Below are 16,996 nucleotides of genomic sequence, written 5' to 3' on the forward strand. Positions count from 1 at the left end.
GGGGGCTCTGCATTTTAATTTAGTTTTAAATGAAGTTTCTTAAACATTTAAAAAACTTTATTTGCTTTGCATACAACAATAGTTTAGTTATATATTATAGACTTATAGAAAGAGACCTTCTAAAAATGTTAAAATGTATTACTGGCACACAAAACCTTAAATTAGAGTGAATAAATGAAGACTCAGACACCACTTCTGAAAGGTTGCTGGCCCCTGGTCTACTCAAAATGAGGTGCAGCCTAAGGTGAGAAGCCACTGAACCCAGTGCTCAAGTAAAGCCAGGAGAGGACAAATGAGAAAACAGGGATGGGAGTGAGGGTCACAGGATCAAAAGCAGGGAGGTAGAGGAGGACACAGAGAACCGTGGACAGTGCCCACTGCTCCTCGAAGGCATCCAGGGAGCCAGTGGGCGCGACCTAGAGGAAAATTGTCTGCTCTCTTATTGGGTGAATGCACCTGGGGTTCAGAAATTTGCAGGAGAACGTAGTTTGTAGTCCCCAGAGCCACCCAGGGATGAATCAAGCCCCACCTATGGGAGAACAGACAGAACACAAAATGCTGATTAAAATTCCTTACCGAGACCTGCAACACTTTATATGCATGTTATAATAATGTGAAAGGTAGGCAAGAATGTAGAAGTGAAAGGCCTATTCAGCCAGAGCTGGCGCAGTGCATAAGCAGACTAAGCAATTGCTTAGGGCCCGAGCAGCTTGTGGGGGGGGGAGGGCGGCGGTGAAGGGGGTTATTGATTATGAGTATGTGTTGTGGCAAGGATGGGAGGAATATTTTTAGTGCCACCAGGGGCTAGCACCGGCACTGAATAATTCAGTGATAGCCTGGAAATTGGTTCCATACCTCAGCCATAAAATGGACATATGAGAAGTTTTTCTTCAAAGGTATTCTTAGCACCAGTGAGGCCGGAAGAATTGCAGAAGTGGGGGAGGGGGACAGCTTGGCCTGGTCACCGCTTCATGACAGAGGGGTATCTGGGCAAAGGGCAAAGGTCCTGCTGTTACACCACCCAGGTTCGGTCAGGGGCCAAGCGGGGAGCCTGGGACGACACCTCATTGCGCCCTGCTGAATTCTGGTTCTCAGAAGTGGGGGGCATGGCCCTGCCTTTAAAAAATTGGGAGGCAATGTCCCCCCGTCCCCTACTTACCCACCCCCTTCTCCAGCATCCGCCCCTAGCACAGGCTGCCAAAAGATGGTGCATGTTCTGTTTTCTTTTGAAATGTTATCTGTTGATGACAGGAACTGTTACTTGGAAAGGAATCTGACAGGGGAGTTACATGATCTTTGACTTTTTTGGGAATTGACATATTTTTGGAAAATATTGCCTGGGATTTTACAGTAATATCTCTGATATCAGGTGGGAACTGAACTTTCAAAAGAAACTTAACTCTGCTTTAGAAAATGGGATGTTAAGTTAGGAAGAAGATAATAGTGGGAGGCTAGAGCCTCCCTGCAATGGAAATAGTAAACTTGTACATACCCAAGGGGAGCAAGAGCAGGACCCAGGGATGCTGGAGCAGCAGGACACGCGAATGGCAGCAGGACCCAAAGGGGCTGGAACAGGCCTGGGATCAGGTAGGAAACCCCAGGACCCTTCTGCCCAGCCTGGAACTAGTTGCCCCCCCCAACCCCGCTGCTGAGTCTTAGTACCACCCCTCAATCCTCCTCCTGCCCCTTCACCTCCCACTCACAGGTAGCTTCTGCTCTCTCCCTCTCACCCTCACAGATAACTATATGGCTACTTCACCAAGTGAAATGATTGAGGGAGCATTTTGGCCACTTGTACAGAAAAAGAGAGCTCTATTTTCAATATATTGTGGAAGAAGCAGCTGAAAGCTTGGACGATAGCCTGATTGTGTGGAAAGAGGAGTCAGAGAAGACACTAGACTGTGAGCATTGATTTATTCTGAGTTGTATCAGTGGAAGAGCACAGGGCACCTAGAGACAGGAATTCAGAGGGAAAGGAAGTGCAAGATGCTTACCAGGGAGGTTTGGTGTCTGGGGTCTAAGTTCCATTCCTCACACCCCAGGCAGCCTCTGTCAGTCAGAGTCCTCGGGAGTCACACCAGTGGTATAAAAATGTCATACCCCACTGGGAACCCCGGGAACGATGGTAGCCCACAATTGTCTGACCCCTGTTAAGAGTGTAAATCCTCCTTCCCCATCAAATGGGGTGGGTGAGAGAGAAGCAAGCCTAGTATCTGGAAGAAGACTTCACCTCTGTTTAAGAAAGAGCTCATGTCTGAATCTCAAGCCTTTCATTCACATTTTAAAATCTGATATTGCTGATTTTGGTGAAATTACATAGAAGAAAAAACTAAGGTAAACATAAATGAACAGCTGGAAATGCTGGGCTAAAATCATTGCTAGAAGCAGAAGAGACTCCATTGGTTTTTATGGCATTATGCCCTAATTTGCCAGTGGGTGAATTTAGTTCACATGCATCCGACGAAGTGGGTATTCACCCATGAAAGCTCATGCTCCAATACGTCTGTTAGTCTATAAGGTGCCACAGGACTCTTTGCTGCTTTTAGTTCACATGGTTCAGTTTACAGCAGAGCCATATTGAAATACGTTCTCTAAAATGTGTGTGTTTTAGCATAATATATATGACTTCACCTCCCTCTTTTTTAATTTTTTCCAGTAGGAGGAATAAAGGTTTGGGCAAGTCAGAAATCATGGCTTCTGATGCTAGTCATATGCTTGAAGCAGCCTTAGAGCAGATGGATGATATCATTGCAGGTATGGGTACTGCTTTCTTTGAGATCAAACGGATTTGATTGGAACCTGATCCTGAAAAATGCTGAGTAGCTGCAACTCTTTGACAACCAGTGAGAGTTGGATCTACTCAGGATCTTTGTTTTTGTTACCAAACTTTGTCTTTCAGTGTGTCTCTGTCTCTCTCTACACTCCCTCCTCTCCCCAAGCACTTCCCCTCAAACACATTTCAAAGACAAACAATGACAATTTGGGCATTGGAAAACTTCACATCTGCAAGATTATTTTAGATAAATCAGCTAAAAAAACCCCTTCATAATATTGCTGTAGGACAAATTTACCTCTCCGTAAAGTTATAGAAGGAATTAAACACACACCAGCATGTGTGGTAGAGTGACTGCTAGCTGGAGCTTGTTCTTTTGAAATCTCATGAACATTATAATAAGTACTAATTCCCAAATTTGCCTTACAGCATGGGCCTGGTTACTGGGAAACAGCTTAGGTATTAAATGTTGAATCTGAAAAATTAAAATTATGTTTGCAAAACTTCAGAGATCTTCCCAAGGCTGAACCATCCAGTGGTTTTGTTGTTGTTGTTTGTTTGTTTTTTAAGTGATGTGCTGTTAGTTTTATTTCAGTGTTCTAGGGACTGAGATTATGTAATTTATTTGCTCTATGCCAGTGAGACAGATTTGTTACCAATCTGCTTGAGGCATCAGGTGATTAGGCTGAGGCCACAGGATTATTAGGGGAGGGGATGAAGGAGCACACCAAGTGTCTAAGTTTTAAAGCTTTATTAATAAAATAACAATGGTAGGGGTCTTCCCTCGTCACTCAGGGGAAGGAAGAAAGCGTTAGTGCCCGTGCCCATGCCCTAACCCACTTTTATACTTACACACATACAACCCAAGGCTGGCCAAGCCTGGGTGTAACGTAAGAAGGAGAGGGGGAAGGGTGGAAGAGAATTCTATCCTGTTCACAGGCCGTCCAGGGTCCGCTGTTGATTTCCGATTTGCTTCAGCTTTCAGGAAGGTTTTAAGTCCTGGGGTTTTTGGGGGGCATTTCATTCAGGGACCTCTGTCCCCCATGCTCTTTGTTCCAGTCCAAACCGGCCTTCTGTGGCTCCCTCAGCTTTCCCAAAACACGCTGGCTTCAGGGACACAAAACTGTTGTTTTCCCCCTTGCTGGCCTTCACTGTCTCACTAGTTTTTGCAGCCCCTGCAGTTTTGTTCAGCTGAATCCTCCTTTCTCGCAGCTGGTCAGGGTTTGAATTCAGGCCCCTATCTTTCTTGGCAGGCAGCTGAGAATCGATTGTCTGCTGTGGCCTTGGGCTGGAGTAAGCGTCTTATCCTAACACCTAGCTAGAGCGTTGAGTTAACCCATTCTCTTCTCCCTTCCTCCCTCTTCTGCCTCTTGCAACTTGCAAACAAACCTTTCACTCCACCTTCACACCTTTAACCTGTTCTGAAATACCTTGCAATGCCTATAACAGCGTTAGCAGCATACAGTGCTGATTTGCCTCCCCAGAGGACCCCCTGAGGGAGGGGATCATTGGAGTATAACACCAGCACTACAACTCACAGTGCTAAATTATGCATCTGCCTGCACAGCGATGGAGGTGGTGCAAGGAGCAATTTGCAGTTCTCTGATATTACCCATACAGAAGCAAGTAATCTTTCTCCCAGCATTCCAGTATACAAGAAGTGGGCAAGACCTCTGTGGTTAGGATTCCATTGGCCTTTGGGTTTGTATAGGCGCCATCATAAACTGAGCACACTCCCAGAGTAGATGTCTGGGCAGAGCTATGACCTCGCCCTCTGCACAATGTGAGAGCACTTGTCACAGCTTTTTAAGTGTGTAGTAATGTCCTGAACCTCATTCTTTCCTACTACCCAGGGAGATGAATCCAGCCTTTGGCAGTTCAGCTGTGCATTTCTTTATGACATCCCAGTAAAGCTCAGCCTCAGGAGGCTCATAATGGAACCTCAAAATATTGGTGCAAAAGTACCCCATAACTCCAAGTTACAGGTTCCTGTCCAAGATTTTTATTTTAAAGGATCTGATCCAACCACAAACGTCGTCCTTGTTCTGGGCGCACAAACTGTAGCAGGTCATAGATAACTAGCAAGCAGGCAACCTAATCTATAAAGGTACAGAACATATAGAAAATGCTTCCATCGTTTCCAAATCCAGGAGATACCGCTGTGATATCTGGTCTGACTTGAAACATATATGCTCTGTAGGGCTCAACATACCTCCAAACAACTCTTCACGCCAATCAGGACAAGGTCCAGGCAAACTTGACTGTTTAGGAGTATGCATTATTTTTCTTTTTTCAGTTTTTCACCAAACACAAAATCACTTGAAAAATATTTTTAACCAAGAGAAGGTTACTGGAATTTTGTTTGTTTTTCCATCTTTTACCAACTTATGAAACATGCAAACAGAATGTTACTATTTGCCATCCCAAAATGGCATTTGTTCCAAACTGAAGGTTCTTGTTTTTGGAAACCAGGTGAGTTAGAATAGATGTTTTTTTTCTCAACTGTAGCAAATGTAGGGCAATGTAATTATCATGGGTAACATATTCAAAAGTGCTGATGTGCCATTGACTTTCAGTGAGACTTTGGCTCTTGAGTTGTTTTGAATATGGGTAATAGGCTCACAGATCACTTAGGCACTTAATCACTTAGGCACTTAATTTTTTTGTACTTTGTCTTCTTTCCAAGGGAACGCTTTCAGAGGTCAGCACAGATTGATGATAACATACTATCACATCTTGAGTTGTTTTAAAAACTCAGTCAGAAACATACATTTGTTCCATTTAAATAAAATCTTTCAGATTTGGAATGGTTTTCTGTTACAGCTTTTTTGTTGTTTTGATTTTTGAGGTTTTTGTGGGGGATGGGAGAGAAGTTGTACATGATTCTAACATGGGTTTTAAACATAGTCATTTCTTAAGAGTTTGGTCACCTGCAGCATTACATATTCTAGAATTAGTTGTCTCTAAAATCTCCCTGCTGTGAGGTGTAGGCCACGTGACCTATAGGCAAACATTATCACTCAGATGACCTACAAGAAGTGCTATGTTTTGTTGTATGAAGATTCCAGTGGTACACAGAGAGACTATCCAATTTAAATACTAATTTCTATAATATTCTTCCTGAAAAAAGTCAGTCAAGCTACAGGCCATATCAGCCTTTCCATGGAGGAAATGCAGATCCTGTGAATTTGGACAAGGAAAGTTCAGATGCAGAGAATGCCACCTTTGCTTCATTGCACTGATATTCCGGGAGCTTTTGCAGATGGGAGTTGTGGCCTTATTCATTAGATGACAATAAGTATTGTGGCAGAGCTCCGACCTTGTCCCCGTGGGTCCCGGGCTTCTAGGCGGTATATGCTAGCCTCAGTGGCTCACTGCGACTCTCCATGTAGCCCTTCTCTCTCTAGGGCCAGGGTTACAGTCTACTGAGCCCTTTTCATCATAAGCCAGCAAAGAGGTTGGTGAGAGAACTTCTACAGTCTCTGTTTTCCCTAGGGTTTATTTCAGAACAGTTCAGCCTCCTGTCCTGACAGGGGCCTGAATTCCCCTTCCAGGAGGTGTTTCTGTAGTGGCAGGTTGGGGGGGAACCTGGGCCTGCCCTCTACTCCAGGTTCCGGCCCAGGGACCCTAATGGTAACAGCTGTTGACAGCCGACCTTTCACTGCCAGAGTTGCTACATTTCCCTGGGCCACTTCCCCACAGCTCTTCTGCTTCTCCCTTCTTCACCCTTACCTTAGGGCTCCCTTACCAATGACTTGAGGGTGTCTTCTTTAACCAGCCCTTCAGCCACACTTCCTCTCCCCAGCCTGGCTGGAGTGAGCCCTTTTATAGTATCCAAAGGGCCTTAATTAGAGTCAGGTGTTCACATTACCTTAATGGACTCACCCGACTCTTTGCAGGTTAATTGGAGTCAGGTGTTCTCATTAGTCTGGAGCAGCCCCTGCTCTGGTCAATCAGGGAACAGAAAAGTGCTAATCCAGTGACCAGTATATCTGCCTTCCACTACTTTGTTGTACCCAACTGGCCTGGGTCTATCACAGTATTTAATAATAGATGCTGTTTAGGAGGAAAACTGTAGTGTAGTTTGGCACAGCTGACTGTAGGGAGCAGTTTAGTAAGCATTATATAAGCTTGCTGGGCATATTATGTATTTCTTCCGTAATGGATTAGTATTTGCACAGTAACTAAGATAGGAGGCCAGTTCTGAGTTTTGCTTATGCCTGTGCACTGAGGAATGTACTGTTGGTCAGTGAGCAAAGAGATTTCACTCATTCATACTGGGGTTTTGATTGTCCCAAGCTGCCAAACAGTATTTTTTCTTCACTTGGTTGTCATAGCACTGGATGTGGGATTACAGGGAAGCAATGCAACTAGTGTATGGAAGCTTAGCATGTTCACTTGCATGGCAATCAGTTGACTGCACATCCCGCTCACAGCTAGTTCATGGTGGTGTTGGTGCCCAAGCTCTGGAAACAAACTGAAGGGTTTGGGCATGCCTGTGGGTGCACAGACTTCTTTTCCACAGAGTACATGCAGGTCATGAGCAAGACAGAAACCTCTCTGAGGGAGCTGATTTATGTAAGAGCATTACACTGCTCTAATTTTTATTCTAGTGTCCATTAGTATTTTCTTCTGTAATTCAGAATCAGAGGGAAGATTGGTTTAAGATATCATAATTCCCTAACAATTAATTCTGTCAAAATTGAGAAATGTTTCTTGAACACATCCATTATTATTATTATTATTTTATTATTTTATTATTATTTATTGATGATTTTATTTATTACTTTTACAAAATTACTTGTTATAAAAGCTCAAAAGACAGGAAATCCTCAGTAAGGTCCTAGTCCTAACCCCTGCATCACTTTATTTCATGTTTTTCCAACATGAGTGACCATGCCCACAGTTCCTGGGAAAACTCAGCATGCTGATTCGTGACCTGCATATCCATCTAACACCAGCATGCTGGAGAACACCCTTTTCCATCCTGCAGCATGCTACAGGCCAGAGAGCACTGCATCCCACATCTGACCCTTCACTGCATGGGCTGGAGACACCAACCTGCTGTGGACTACAGACCCGCTGTACCCCTTTTCCTTTCCCACTGTGAAATGGAAACTTTATTCTCTGAATATAGGCCAAGGATCAACCTGGATCCTGTCCACTCTGCACATGTGATCCCCTGTAATCTTTAATGTAAGAGCCTGTGATTATCCCTATACCCGAAGCAGGATGTAGATCGTAGCATACTAGGAAACCCCATACTCCTTGTGCACATACATAACCAAGCTGATACAGGTTTATTTTGAGTAGCAGCTAGTATAGATCTCCTACCACTTGGAGAAGGTTGAGTGGAGATTATAATAAAATAGTGAGGGGCTTTTAAGACAGAGGTTCCCAAATTTTTTACTAAGGTAACCCATCAACTGCATTTTGTAAATATTTTTTTTTCTGCATCTTGTCCAGGATCCAAATTCAGAGTTGGGCAGGGCAAAATCGTAGGCCAGTGCCATTCTCCTTCACTGCTGCTGCTGTTTCCTCCCCCTTGCCCCACTGAGGGGCACCAAACACCTGTGGCAACCCGGGTACTGGAACCCTAATCCCAGCCCACTGTGCAGTGGAAACCTGGGGGTTGGAGAGCGAGCCTGCCCCTCGCTCACCCTGTGGCAGTGGCTTCTGTACCACAGGGTGGGCCCAGCTCCCCCATTACAAGTATGGCAACCTGGTGCACAGGGCAGCAGCACCACTCAGGTTTGACCCAGCCACCACTCCGTCATGACCAGGCCAAATGTGATTGGCACTACCACCCCATCCACCAGGTCACACTGCTCGTAGGACGGGCAGCTAGGCCAAACCTGAGTGGTACTCTGACTCCATGCACCCAGGCTGCAACACCCAGAAGGGGGAGCCAGGCCCAGCCCCATAGGACAGGAGCTCTAGGGTGGTCTTGCTCTGTGGTCTAGCTCTCTGGCCTCTTCCCCAAGCCTGGGACCCATTTAGATACTTCTTGCATCCCACTATTTGGGAAACACTGTTTTAAGAAATGTATTCTCATCCTTAACTATCTTAATGAGATTTGTTTGGTTTATTTTGGGGGGCGGGGGAAATAGATATCATTTTGATAGGTCAGTCAGGAATGATGGGGGGGTGGATATGGCGGAGAGAGGCAGTTAGGGGTGGCGGGTCCAGTGGCAGTCAGGGGACAGGGAACAAGGGGGCCTGGATGGGGCAGGAGTCCCGGGGAGGGGGGAAGCGTCAGGGGACAAGAAGCAGGGCGGGTCAGATAGGGAGCGGAACTGGGGATGGGGCCGGGCCACAGCTGGCTGTTTGGGGAGGCACAGCCTCCCCTAACCACCCCTCCATACAATCTCAGAAACCTGATGTGGCCCTCAGGCCAGAAAGTTTGCCTGCCCCTGTCATAGGGATATTGTGAGGATGAAGACATTATAGTATGGGAGGTACTACAGTAATGGGGGCCATATAACTAACTAAAATATACTAGCGATATATATTCATATTATTCAACTTCACAATACCCCTATGACTATGCTATTATCCCCATGTTACAGATGGGGAACTGAGGTACAGAAAGGCTAAGTGACTTGTCTAAAGTCACACAGGAAGCCTGTGGTGGAGCAGGGAACTGAACTGAAGTTTCCCCAGTGTTAGGCTAGAGACCTAACCATTGGGCCATCCTTCTTCTGTAGGGTTGTCAGGCTGGTTGAAGATTTTGCATTGTCCATCCTGACCCAGAGAGCAAACATCTCTGCTGAAGCCTGAACCTGGATTCTGATTAATAGCCCATCTTGTTCCAGATCTAGGAACCTGGTAACAATCCTGGCTTGGTTCTCCTCCTCTCTCAGCTCCATGATCCAAATATCCAGGCTTCTGTTTTTAACTTCCTATGGGTTGGAAGACAGGAATGCTTTGCTGGCCAAACTAGATACTTTCCAAAATCATCAGAGGGAAATGAAGTGGGGAAGGTTGTTCAGAAGGGAGGACTGGATACTTGGCAAGGAGGGTACCAGGACTGATGACGTACTAGGATTCAAGGGTAAGGTCAACCTTGCTATTTGCTGGAATCTAAGTAGCCGCTAGAAAGAAGTTCCCTTTCTGGGTAAAGCTTGGGTGAGATATGGAGTGGAGTGATGATGGTATATGGCCACCGATTTGCCATGGGAAAGAGATATCCAATGCTGCTGCTCTCTGCCTTGCAAGATGTCCACTTCCAAGACACAAAATCTGAACTTTTCACAGACAGAGGTTTCTACGGGCATTTAATTCCCATTGGGTAGTTTTGTATTCCCACACTTATCTATATGGCTTTTGTTGTACAGCACTGGAATTTGCCTTTAATTTTAGCTTTTTTATACAAAAAAATTTATTATCTTAATTCCACATATTAACCATAGTTTAACATTAAAATAATAGATTATGGCCACAATTTTCAAACGTGCCTAAAGACAAACATATAATTTCACAGTTAGGTATCCAAATAAGTGACCTGATTTTTTTCAAGTGCCTAAACATAGATTTATATCCCTAATTTTAGGCTTTTAAATTTGAAAACAGTGCGCACACATACACACACACACACCCATTCTGAACAGACCTAATATGTCTCTAGCTCATCCAAATAAAAACAGTCTTACTCTAGACCTTGCAGCTCAGTGCAATATAAAATATATTTGTGTTAGATCGTATAAGGGTAAGATTGTCAAACTGATTACTAAATTGAACTGTATTGGGCTTAATCAAATTTAACAGATAGGTCAGCGTTCCCAAGCCTTTTCTGCTTCAGTACATCTATACTGATAACCCGCCCTCATAGCTGTATGAATTAGGGATGCTGAATGATTAGTCTAAAGCTAGCTGCCTCATTTAAAATCTCCCTAGAAATGCAAAAGAGAGTAATGTGATTGCCAATTAACAGGACTGATCCATTAGCCAACAAAACTTGCTTACCTTGTAAGCAAAAGGCTCAATTTAAAGAATATTTCCTATATGTCAGATCTAGTAAAGCCTGGACAGAATGGTGGACATAACTTTGACAGTGACTCTGTTGTTTTGAACAAGTAATTTAACTTCTCCCTTTGTTAGCCTCCTTCTCTGTAAAATAGGGGGTAATAAAATTTGTGTATGCGTCACAAGGAGGCTGTGGAGATCAATGTTTGCAAAATGCTTTGATCCCATTAAATATTTTTGTATTGTTTATATCATAGACTGTTTCTTTATGCCATTGGCCTGGGAATCCATTACTTCCTGTTTTTGGATGATCACCACAAGTTCAGATCTAAAGGCCCTCATAGCAATATTTTGGTTTTGAGCAGAGTTATGGAGCGGAGATGGCACTAAGAGTTCTAAAATTTAGCAGCTAATCAGTGGGATTATTTACTTTTCCCTTTTGTAAAAGTTGTTGCATTTGTGATTTATCATTATGGAAACAGGAAATGTGTGTGTGACCTGAATGTATACAGCATACAAGTGCTGCTGAAGTAAATAGTTAACAGTTGCAAAGAAATTGGACAAAAAAGAAATTGTCCAAATAGAGTAGAGTTTAAACAAACTCTTTTCTCTTGAGGAGTAAATGGTTCATGTTCATCTGATTGTCCTGGTCAAGTACTGAAGAGAATAAAATGGTTGTTTCTGGAAGTTATCCCTAAAAGAGCCATAGACTTGTTAGTTCAGTTTAATGTATTTTCCTCAAGGAGTCTGGTTGCCAGAGAGTAAGTACATGTGGCCATAGTAGGTCAGACCAATTGTCCATCTAGCCTTGTATCCAGTCTTCTGACAGTGACCAGTGCCAGGTGCTTCAGAGGGAATGAACAGAATAGGGCAATTTATCAAATGATCCATCCAGGGGGTGAAAGTAACTTAAAAGTCTTACCGGTATGAGGGTGTGGCTCAGGGCCCCAAGAAGGGGCGGAGCCTCTGGCAGAAGGGGCTAGGCTAGGGGTCAGCCTCCCCCAACCAGCCCTTCCACGCTGCCTGGCCCATGCCGCCTGGGACTCCGGCAGCAATTTAAAGGGCCTGGAGCTCCGGCTGCCGCTGCAGTAGCAGCGGCGGTGGCTGGAACCCCCTGGCCCTTTTAAGTCGTCAGGCCCTGGGGAAGTTGCCTCTTTTGCCCCCCTTCTTGTCGACCCAAGGAGGAGGGAAGGGGCAGCGACGTTAAAGCGCTGCTGCACGTCAGCTCTGCATGGGCCGGTACTGGCAGCCACTTCTTAACGGTATACCGTACCAGCCGACTTTCACCTCTGTCCATCCCATAGCATCCAGTCCACACTTCAGTCAGAGGTTTATGGACACCCACAGCATGCAATTGTATCCATGACTAATACCCACTTATGAGCCTATCCTCCATGAATTTATCTAATTCTTTTTTTGAACCAGGTACAGTTTTGGCCTTCACCAGATCCCCTGGCAATGAGTTCCACAGGTTCGCTGTGTGTTGTGTGAAGTACTTCCTTATGTTTGTTTTAAACCTGCTGCCTGTTAATTTCATTGGGTGACCCCTGGTTCCTGTGTTATGGGAAAGAGTAAAGAACACTTCCTTATTTACTTTCTCCATACTAGTTGTGATTTTATAGATCTCTGACATATACCCCCTTAGTCATTTCTTTTCCAAGCTAACCAGTACCAGTCTTTTTAATCTTTCCTCATATGAAAGCTGTACCATTCTCCTAATCATTTTTTCCCCTTCTCTGTACCTTTTCCAATTCTAATATATCTTTTTTTAACATGTGACAAATAGAACTGCAATGTGAGGGTACCACTGGTGTTCCTTGTAAGCTGCGCACTTAGCAGGAGAAATTCAAATGCCACCCAGCTGATTAGCCTATGTTCAGGTGTCCCTTTCCCCACATTGCTCCATCCTGCAGCTGCTCCCAGAACCCTCCTGCAGGCTGTGCTGGGTGAGGGGAGAGGAGGGTGCTGATGTCAGGATGTCTCCCTTCCCTTTCTCCCCCTGCCCTTGTACCACCATCTCCTCAGAGCAAGGGAGAGGCAGGAGAGACAGCCTGGCTCAGGACTCAGAGCTGCTGCTGTGAATAGTGAGTGAGTGAGTGCCTTTCTTAGAGACAGTGCGCTGTTTCTGACATTTCCCCAGCAGCCAGCTCACACAGTCTCTCTCTCTCTCCCTCTCCCTCTCTCTCACAATCACCTCCCAACATATACTTGTATTATGTTGTTGTTACTTCTTGGTACTTCCTGCAATGCGCATATATTCTCTGTAATTTTATTCTTTCAAACGGTGTTATTTTAGTGTTTTGACTCATCTATGCATTTCATAATTTTTATTTCTCTTACACTTAAATTTAATTCTTTGAGTAGTGAGTTCTAAAATGCCTAACCTGTTCTGGCTGGAGTAGTTAGCCTATGATAATTTAAAAAATACATATTAGCTAGTGTGATAGACCCAGGCCAGTTGGGAACAGCAGAGTAGTACAAGGGAGATATACTGGCCACTGGATAAGCAGTTTTCTGTTCCCTGAGTGACCAGAGCAGGGGCTAATGAGATCACCTGACTCCAATTAACCTGCTAAGAGTCAGGTGAGGCTGTTAAGCACCTGACTCTTATTAAGGCATCTCTGATACTGTAAAAGAGCTCCCTCCAGTCAGGCCAAAGGGAGCCAGGGGAGAGGAAGTGCATGCGAGGAACTGGGAGCAAGAGGCATACTGCTGGAGGATTGAGAAGTACAAGCGTTATCAGACATCAAGAGGAAGATCTGGTGGTGAGGATAAAGAAGGTGTTTGGAGGAGGCCATGGGGAAGTAGCCCAGGGAATTGTAGCTGTCGCGCAACTGTACCAGGAGGCACTCTAGACAGCTACAGTCCACAGGGCCCTGTGCTGGAATTTGGAGTAGAGGGTGGGCCCAAACCTCCCAACTCCTGATCAAACACAAGAGGAATTAACCTGGACTGTGGCTTCTACTGGAGGGGAAGGTCTCTCGTCTGTTTCTCAACCCATAGGGTGAATCTGTGAGGTGAGCAAATCCGCCAATAAGTGCAGGGACCCACCAAGGTAGAAGAGGAACTTTGTTACAACTGGTTTTTTGTTTCTACCGGTTGCACACCTCCGCACATACCACAGTGCACATAACAAAATTTATTCTGCACATGGATGGAAATAATTAGAGGAAACAATGGGTACCATGGATTTATATAGTGACATTATATTTTCTGTCTTATTACACTGCTCTACAGCCAAAATGCTTCTGAAATAAATGTAGTCCAGCTTTACTAATTCTGGGTCACTGAGAACGAAAATGATGCTTAAAATTGTTGATTGGCTCTAGTTTTCAAGATATGCTATTGGGTCAGTATATACGACCCTTGACTTGGGAATGGCGGAGGATAAGTGAGTTATAAAGAGAAGGGATCTCAATTTAAACCAGAAATGACTAAAACAGATCTTTGACTGGATCTATGAATAAATCTATGACTGGGTTTGGACGGTACTTGCTTTTTAGGCAAAACAATGAAGGATGCAATCTGAAGCTGGTATTGCATCATACATGATATAAATTGCATCATGTTATTCGTAGAAGTCATGGATGATGCAATCATAACGAAGCTTACATCACTCTGCTGAACAAATTGCCCTATATCAGCTCTAGAAATCATACAGTGTCCTGCTCTCTTATTTGTCAGTGTTTGATTTTGCAAAGGGACACATTTCTATTTAGCCAAAGTGAGCAGAGATGCCTTGTACTTGTGTGAACAGTGCAGATAACTTCTGCTATGTTTGTGGTGAAGTGACTTTTGCATCACAAAAGCACAATATAACCACAATGGTTAAGAAAGCCTATCACCTTGATTTTGGCTGCAAAATTGGAGATCAGGACAAGAGGGGGGCCCCACACATATGCTGCAACACTTGTGCAACAAATCTTCGCCAGTGGTTGAACAGGAAAAGGAAATCTATGCCTTTTGCAGTGCCCATGATTTGCAGAGAGCCAACAGATCATCCCAGCAATTGTTACTTCTGCATGGTGCCTCCAGTTGGGAAAGGTGTGTCAAAGAAGAAAAAGTGGACTGTGCATTATCCAAACATTCCATCAGCTATATGCCCAGTACCCCACGGAGAAGGACTGCCGGTTCCTGATGCACCAGAATCATTCTCACTTGAGTCAGACAAGGAAGAGGAAGAGGATGAAACTTCTGGTCCTGAACCATCAATGTCACAGGACCCACATTTTCTCCCATCCTCCTCCTCTGAACCACACCTCATAACACAAGGTGAATTGAATGACCTTGTCAGGGATTTGGAACTACCCAAGAGTAAGGCAGAGCTGTTGGGCTCCAGACTACAGCAGTGGAATCTCCTGGCAGGTGATGTTAGGGTTTCCATGTTCCGTGACCGTCAAAAGGATCTTGTCCTATTCTTCTTCATGGAAGGTGATCTTGTAGCCTGCAACAACATCGATGGTGTGATGGCAGCCCTCAACATCGTTCACGATCCAGACGAGTGAAGACTGTTCATTGATTCATCGAAGACGAGTCTTAAAACTGTTTTGCTGCATAATGGCAATGTTTTGCCATCAATTCCAGCTGGTCGTGCAGTCCATATGAAGGAAACCTATGATAATATGAAACAGCTTTTGAGGTGCATAAACTGTGACCAACATCAGTGACAGCTTTGTGGCAATTTGAAGGTTGTTGCTCTCTTGCTTGGTCTGCAGATTGGATACACAAAGTACTGCTGTTTTCTCTGTGAATGGGATAGTCGTGCAAGAGATTCCCACGACATCAAGAAAGATTGGCCACTCCGACAGTCATTGGAGCCTGGGAGGAAAAGTGTTCAGCATCCACCACTTGTTGAATCAAGGAAGATTTTGTTACCACCCTTACACATCAAGCTGGGTCTGATGAAGAACTTTATCAAGGCCATTGACAAAACACAAGCAGCTTTCAAGTACCTCCGTGGAAAATTTCCAAGGTTAAGAGAAGCTAAGATAAAGGAAGGTGTCTTTGTTGGTCCTCAGATTCGTGAACTTCTTCGAGATGATGCATTTGACCATGCACTGCGTGGCAAGGAAAAGACGGCTTGGAAAGCCTACCAGTTAGTGGCAATAAATTTTCTCGGAAACAACAAGGCAGACAACTACAGGTTGTTGGTGGAAAACCTCCTCAAGGCATACAGAAGCCTTGGTTGCAACATGTCACTAAAGATACATTTTTTGCCCTCACATCTAGATTTTTTTCCTCCGAACTGCAGAGCAGTGAGCGACGAGCATGGCGAGCGATTTCACCAGGACATTGCAACAATGGAGAAACGCTATCAGGGCAAATGGAGCCCATCAATGCTTGCAGACTAGTGCTGGACAGTGACAAGAGATGCTCCATTTAATGAATACAAGAGACAAGCCAAGAAGCACCGAGTAGACACTGAATAGGACTAAACTATGTACAGAATAGTTTTTTGCCTTTTGTTTCATAATAAATTTTATTGATATAACCCTTTTGCTGATTTTTAAAGTGTTACATAAACAGGACATGTGAAATATCATCATGTAAAGCAACCATAAACACATGAAACGACCTAGATTTACAGTTTATGATTAAAACTCTACTAGCTACACAATATACATAGACATAAAATGTAAAAACTTAAATATCTTAGAAACAGTAGCCAATCAGTTGTTTTAATTGTCATATTTGAATTCAGCACATCAAAATACATAATAAGTAGCACATTTTATCTCTGAAGCAGACGACTTCTCAAAAATTGTAGACCAGTGTTATCTATCCCTTTCTTAATGGTTCCAAACATTGTTAGCTTTTTTGACTGCCGCTGCACTATGACTCTGAAATCTCTTTCCTGAGTGATAACAGCTAATTTACAACCCATCATTTTGTATCTATAGGTAGGATTATTTTTTCTAATATACGTTACTTTGCACTTATCAAAGTGGAATTTCATCTGCTGTTTTTTTGCCCCATCGCCCAGTTTTGTGAGCTCCCTTGTAACTCTTCATAGTCAGCTTTAGACTTAACTATCCTGAGTAATTTTGTATCATCTGCAAACTTTTCCACCTCACTGTTTAGCCACTTTTCCATATTATTTATAAATATGTTGAACAGCACAGGTCCCTGTACAGATCCTTGGGGACCTTCTGCTATTTACCTCATTCCATTGTGAAAACTGATGCTTTTTCCTATTAATTTTTCCTTATCTTTTAATCAGTTACTGATCCATGAGAGGACCTTCCCTCTTATTCCATG

General features: G+C 44.0%; 1 protein-coding gene across 6 annotated transcripts in view; it reads left to right on the top strand.

Moving 5' to 3' along the window:
* Positions 1 to 16,996, top strand: part of PPFIBP2 (PPFIA binding protein 2) — a 210,665-nt gene that overhangs the window by 56,256 nt on the left and 137,413 nt on the right. For all 6 annotated transcript variants that reach the window (XM_030560305.1, XM_030560306.1, XM_030560308.1 and 3 more), the window contains exon 2: positions 2,657 to 2,754. In XM_030560305.1, coding sequence (XP_030416165.1) covers positions 2,691 to 2,754 — 64 coding nt within the window. In that variant the 5' untranslated portion in view covers positions 2,657 to 2,690. The remainder of the gene's footprint in view (positions 1 to 2,656; positions 2,755 to 16,996) is intronic.

Source organism: Gopherus evgoodei, chromosome 4 (genome assembly GCF_007399415.2).
Source record: "Gopherus evgoodei ecotype Sinaloan lineage chromosome 4, rGopEvg1_v1.p, whole genome shotgun sequence".
NCBI classification, from domain to species: domain Eukaryota; kingdom Metazoa; phylum Chordata; order Testudines; family Testudinidae; genus Gopherus; species Gopherus evgoodei.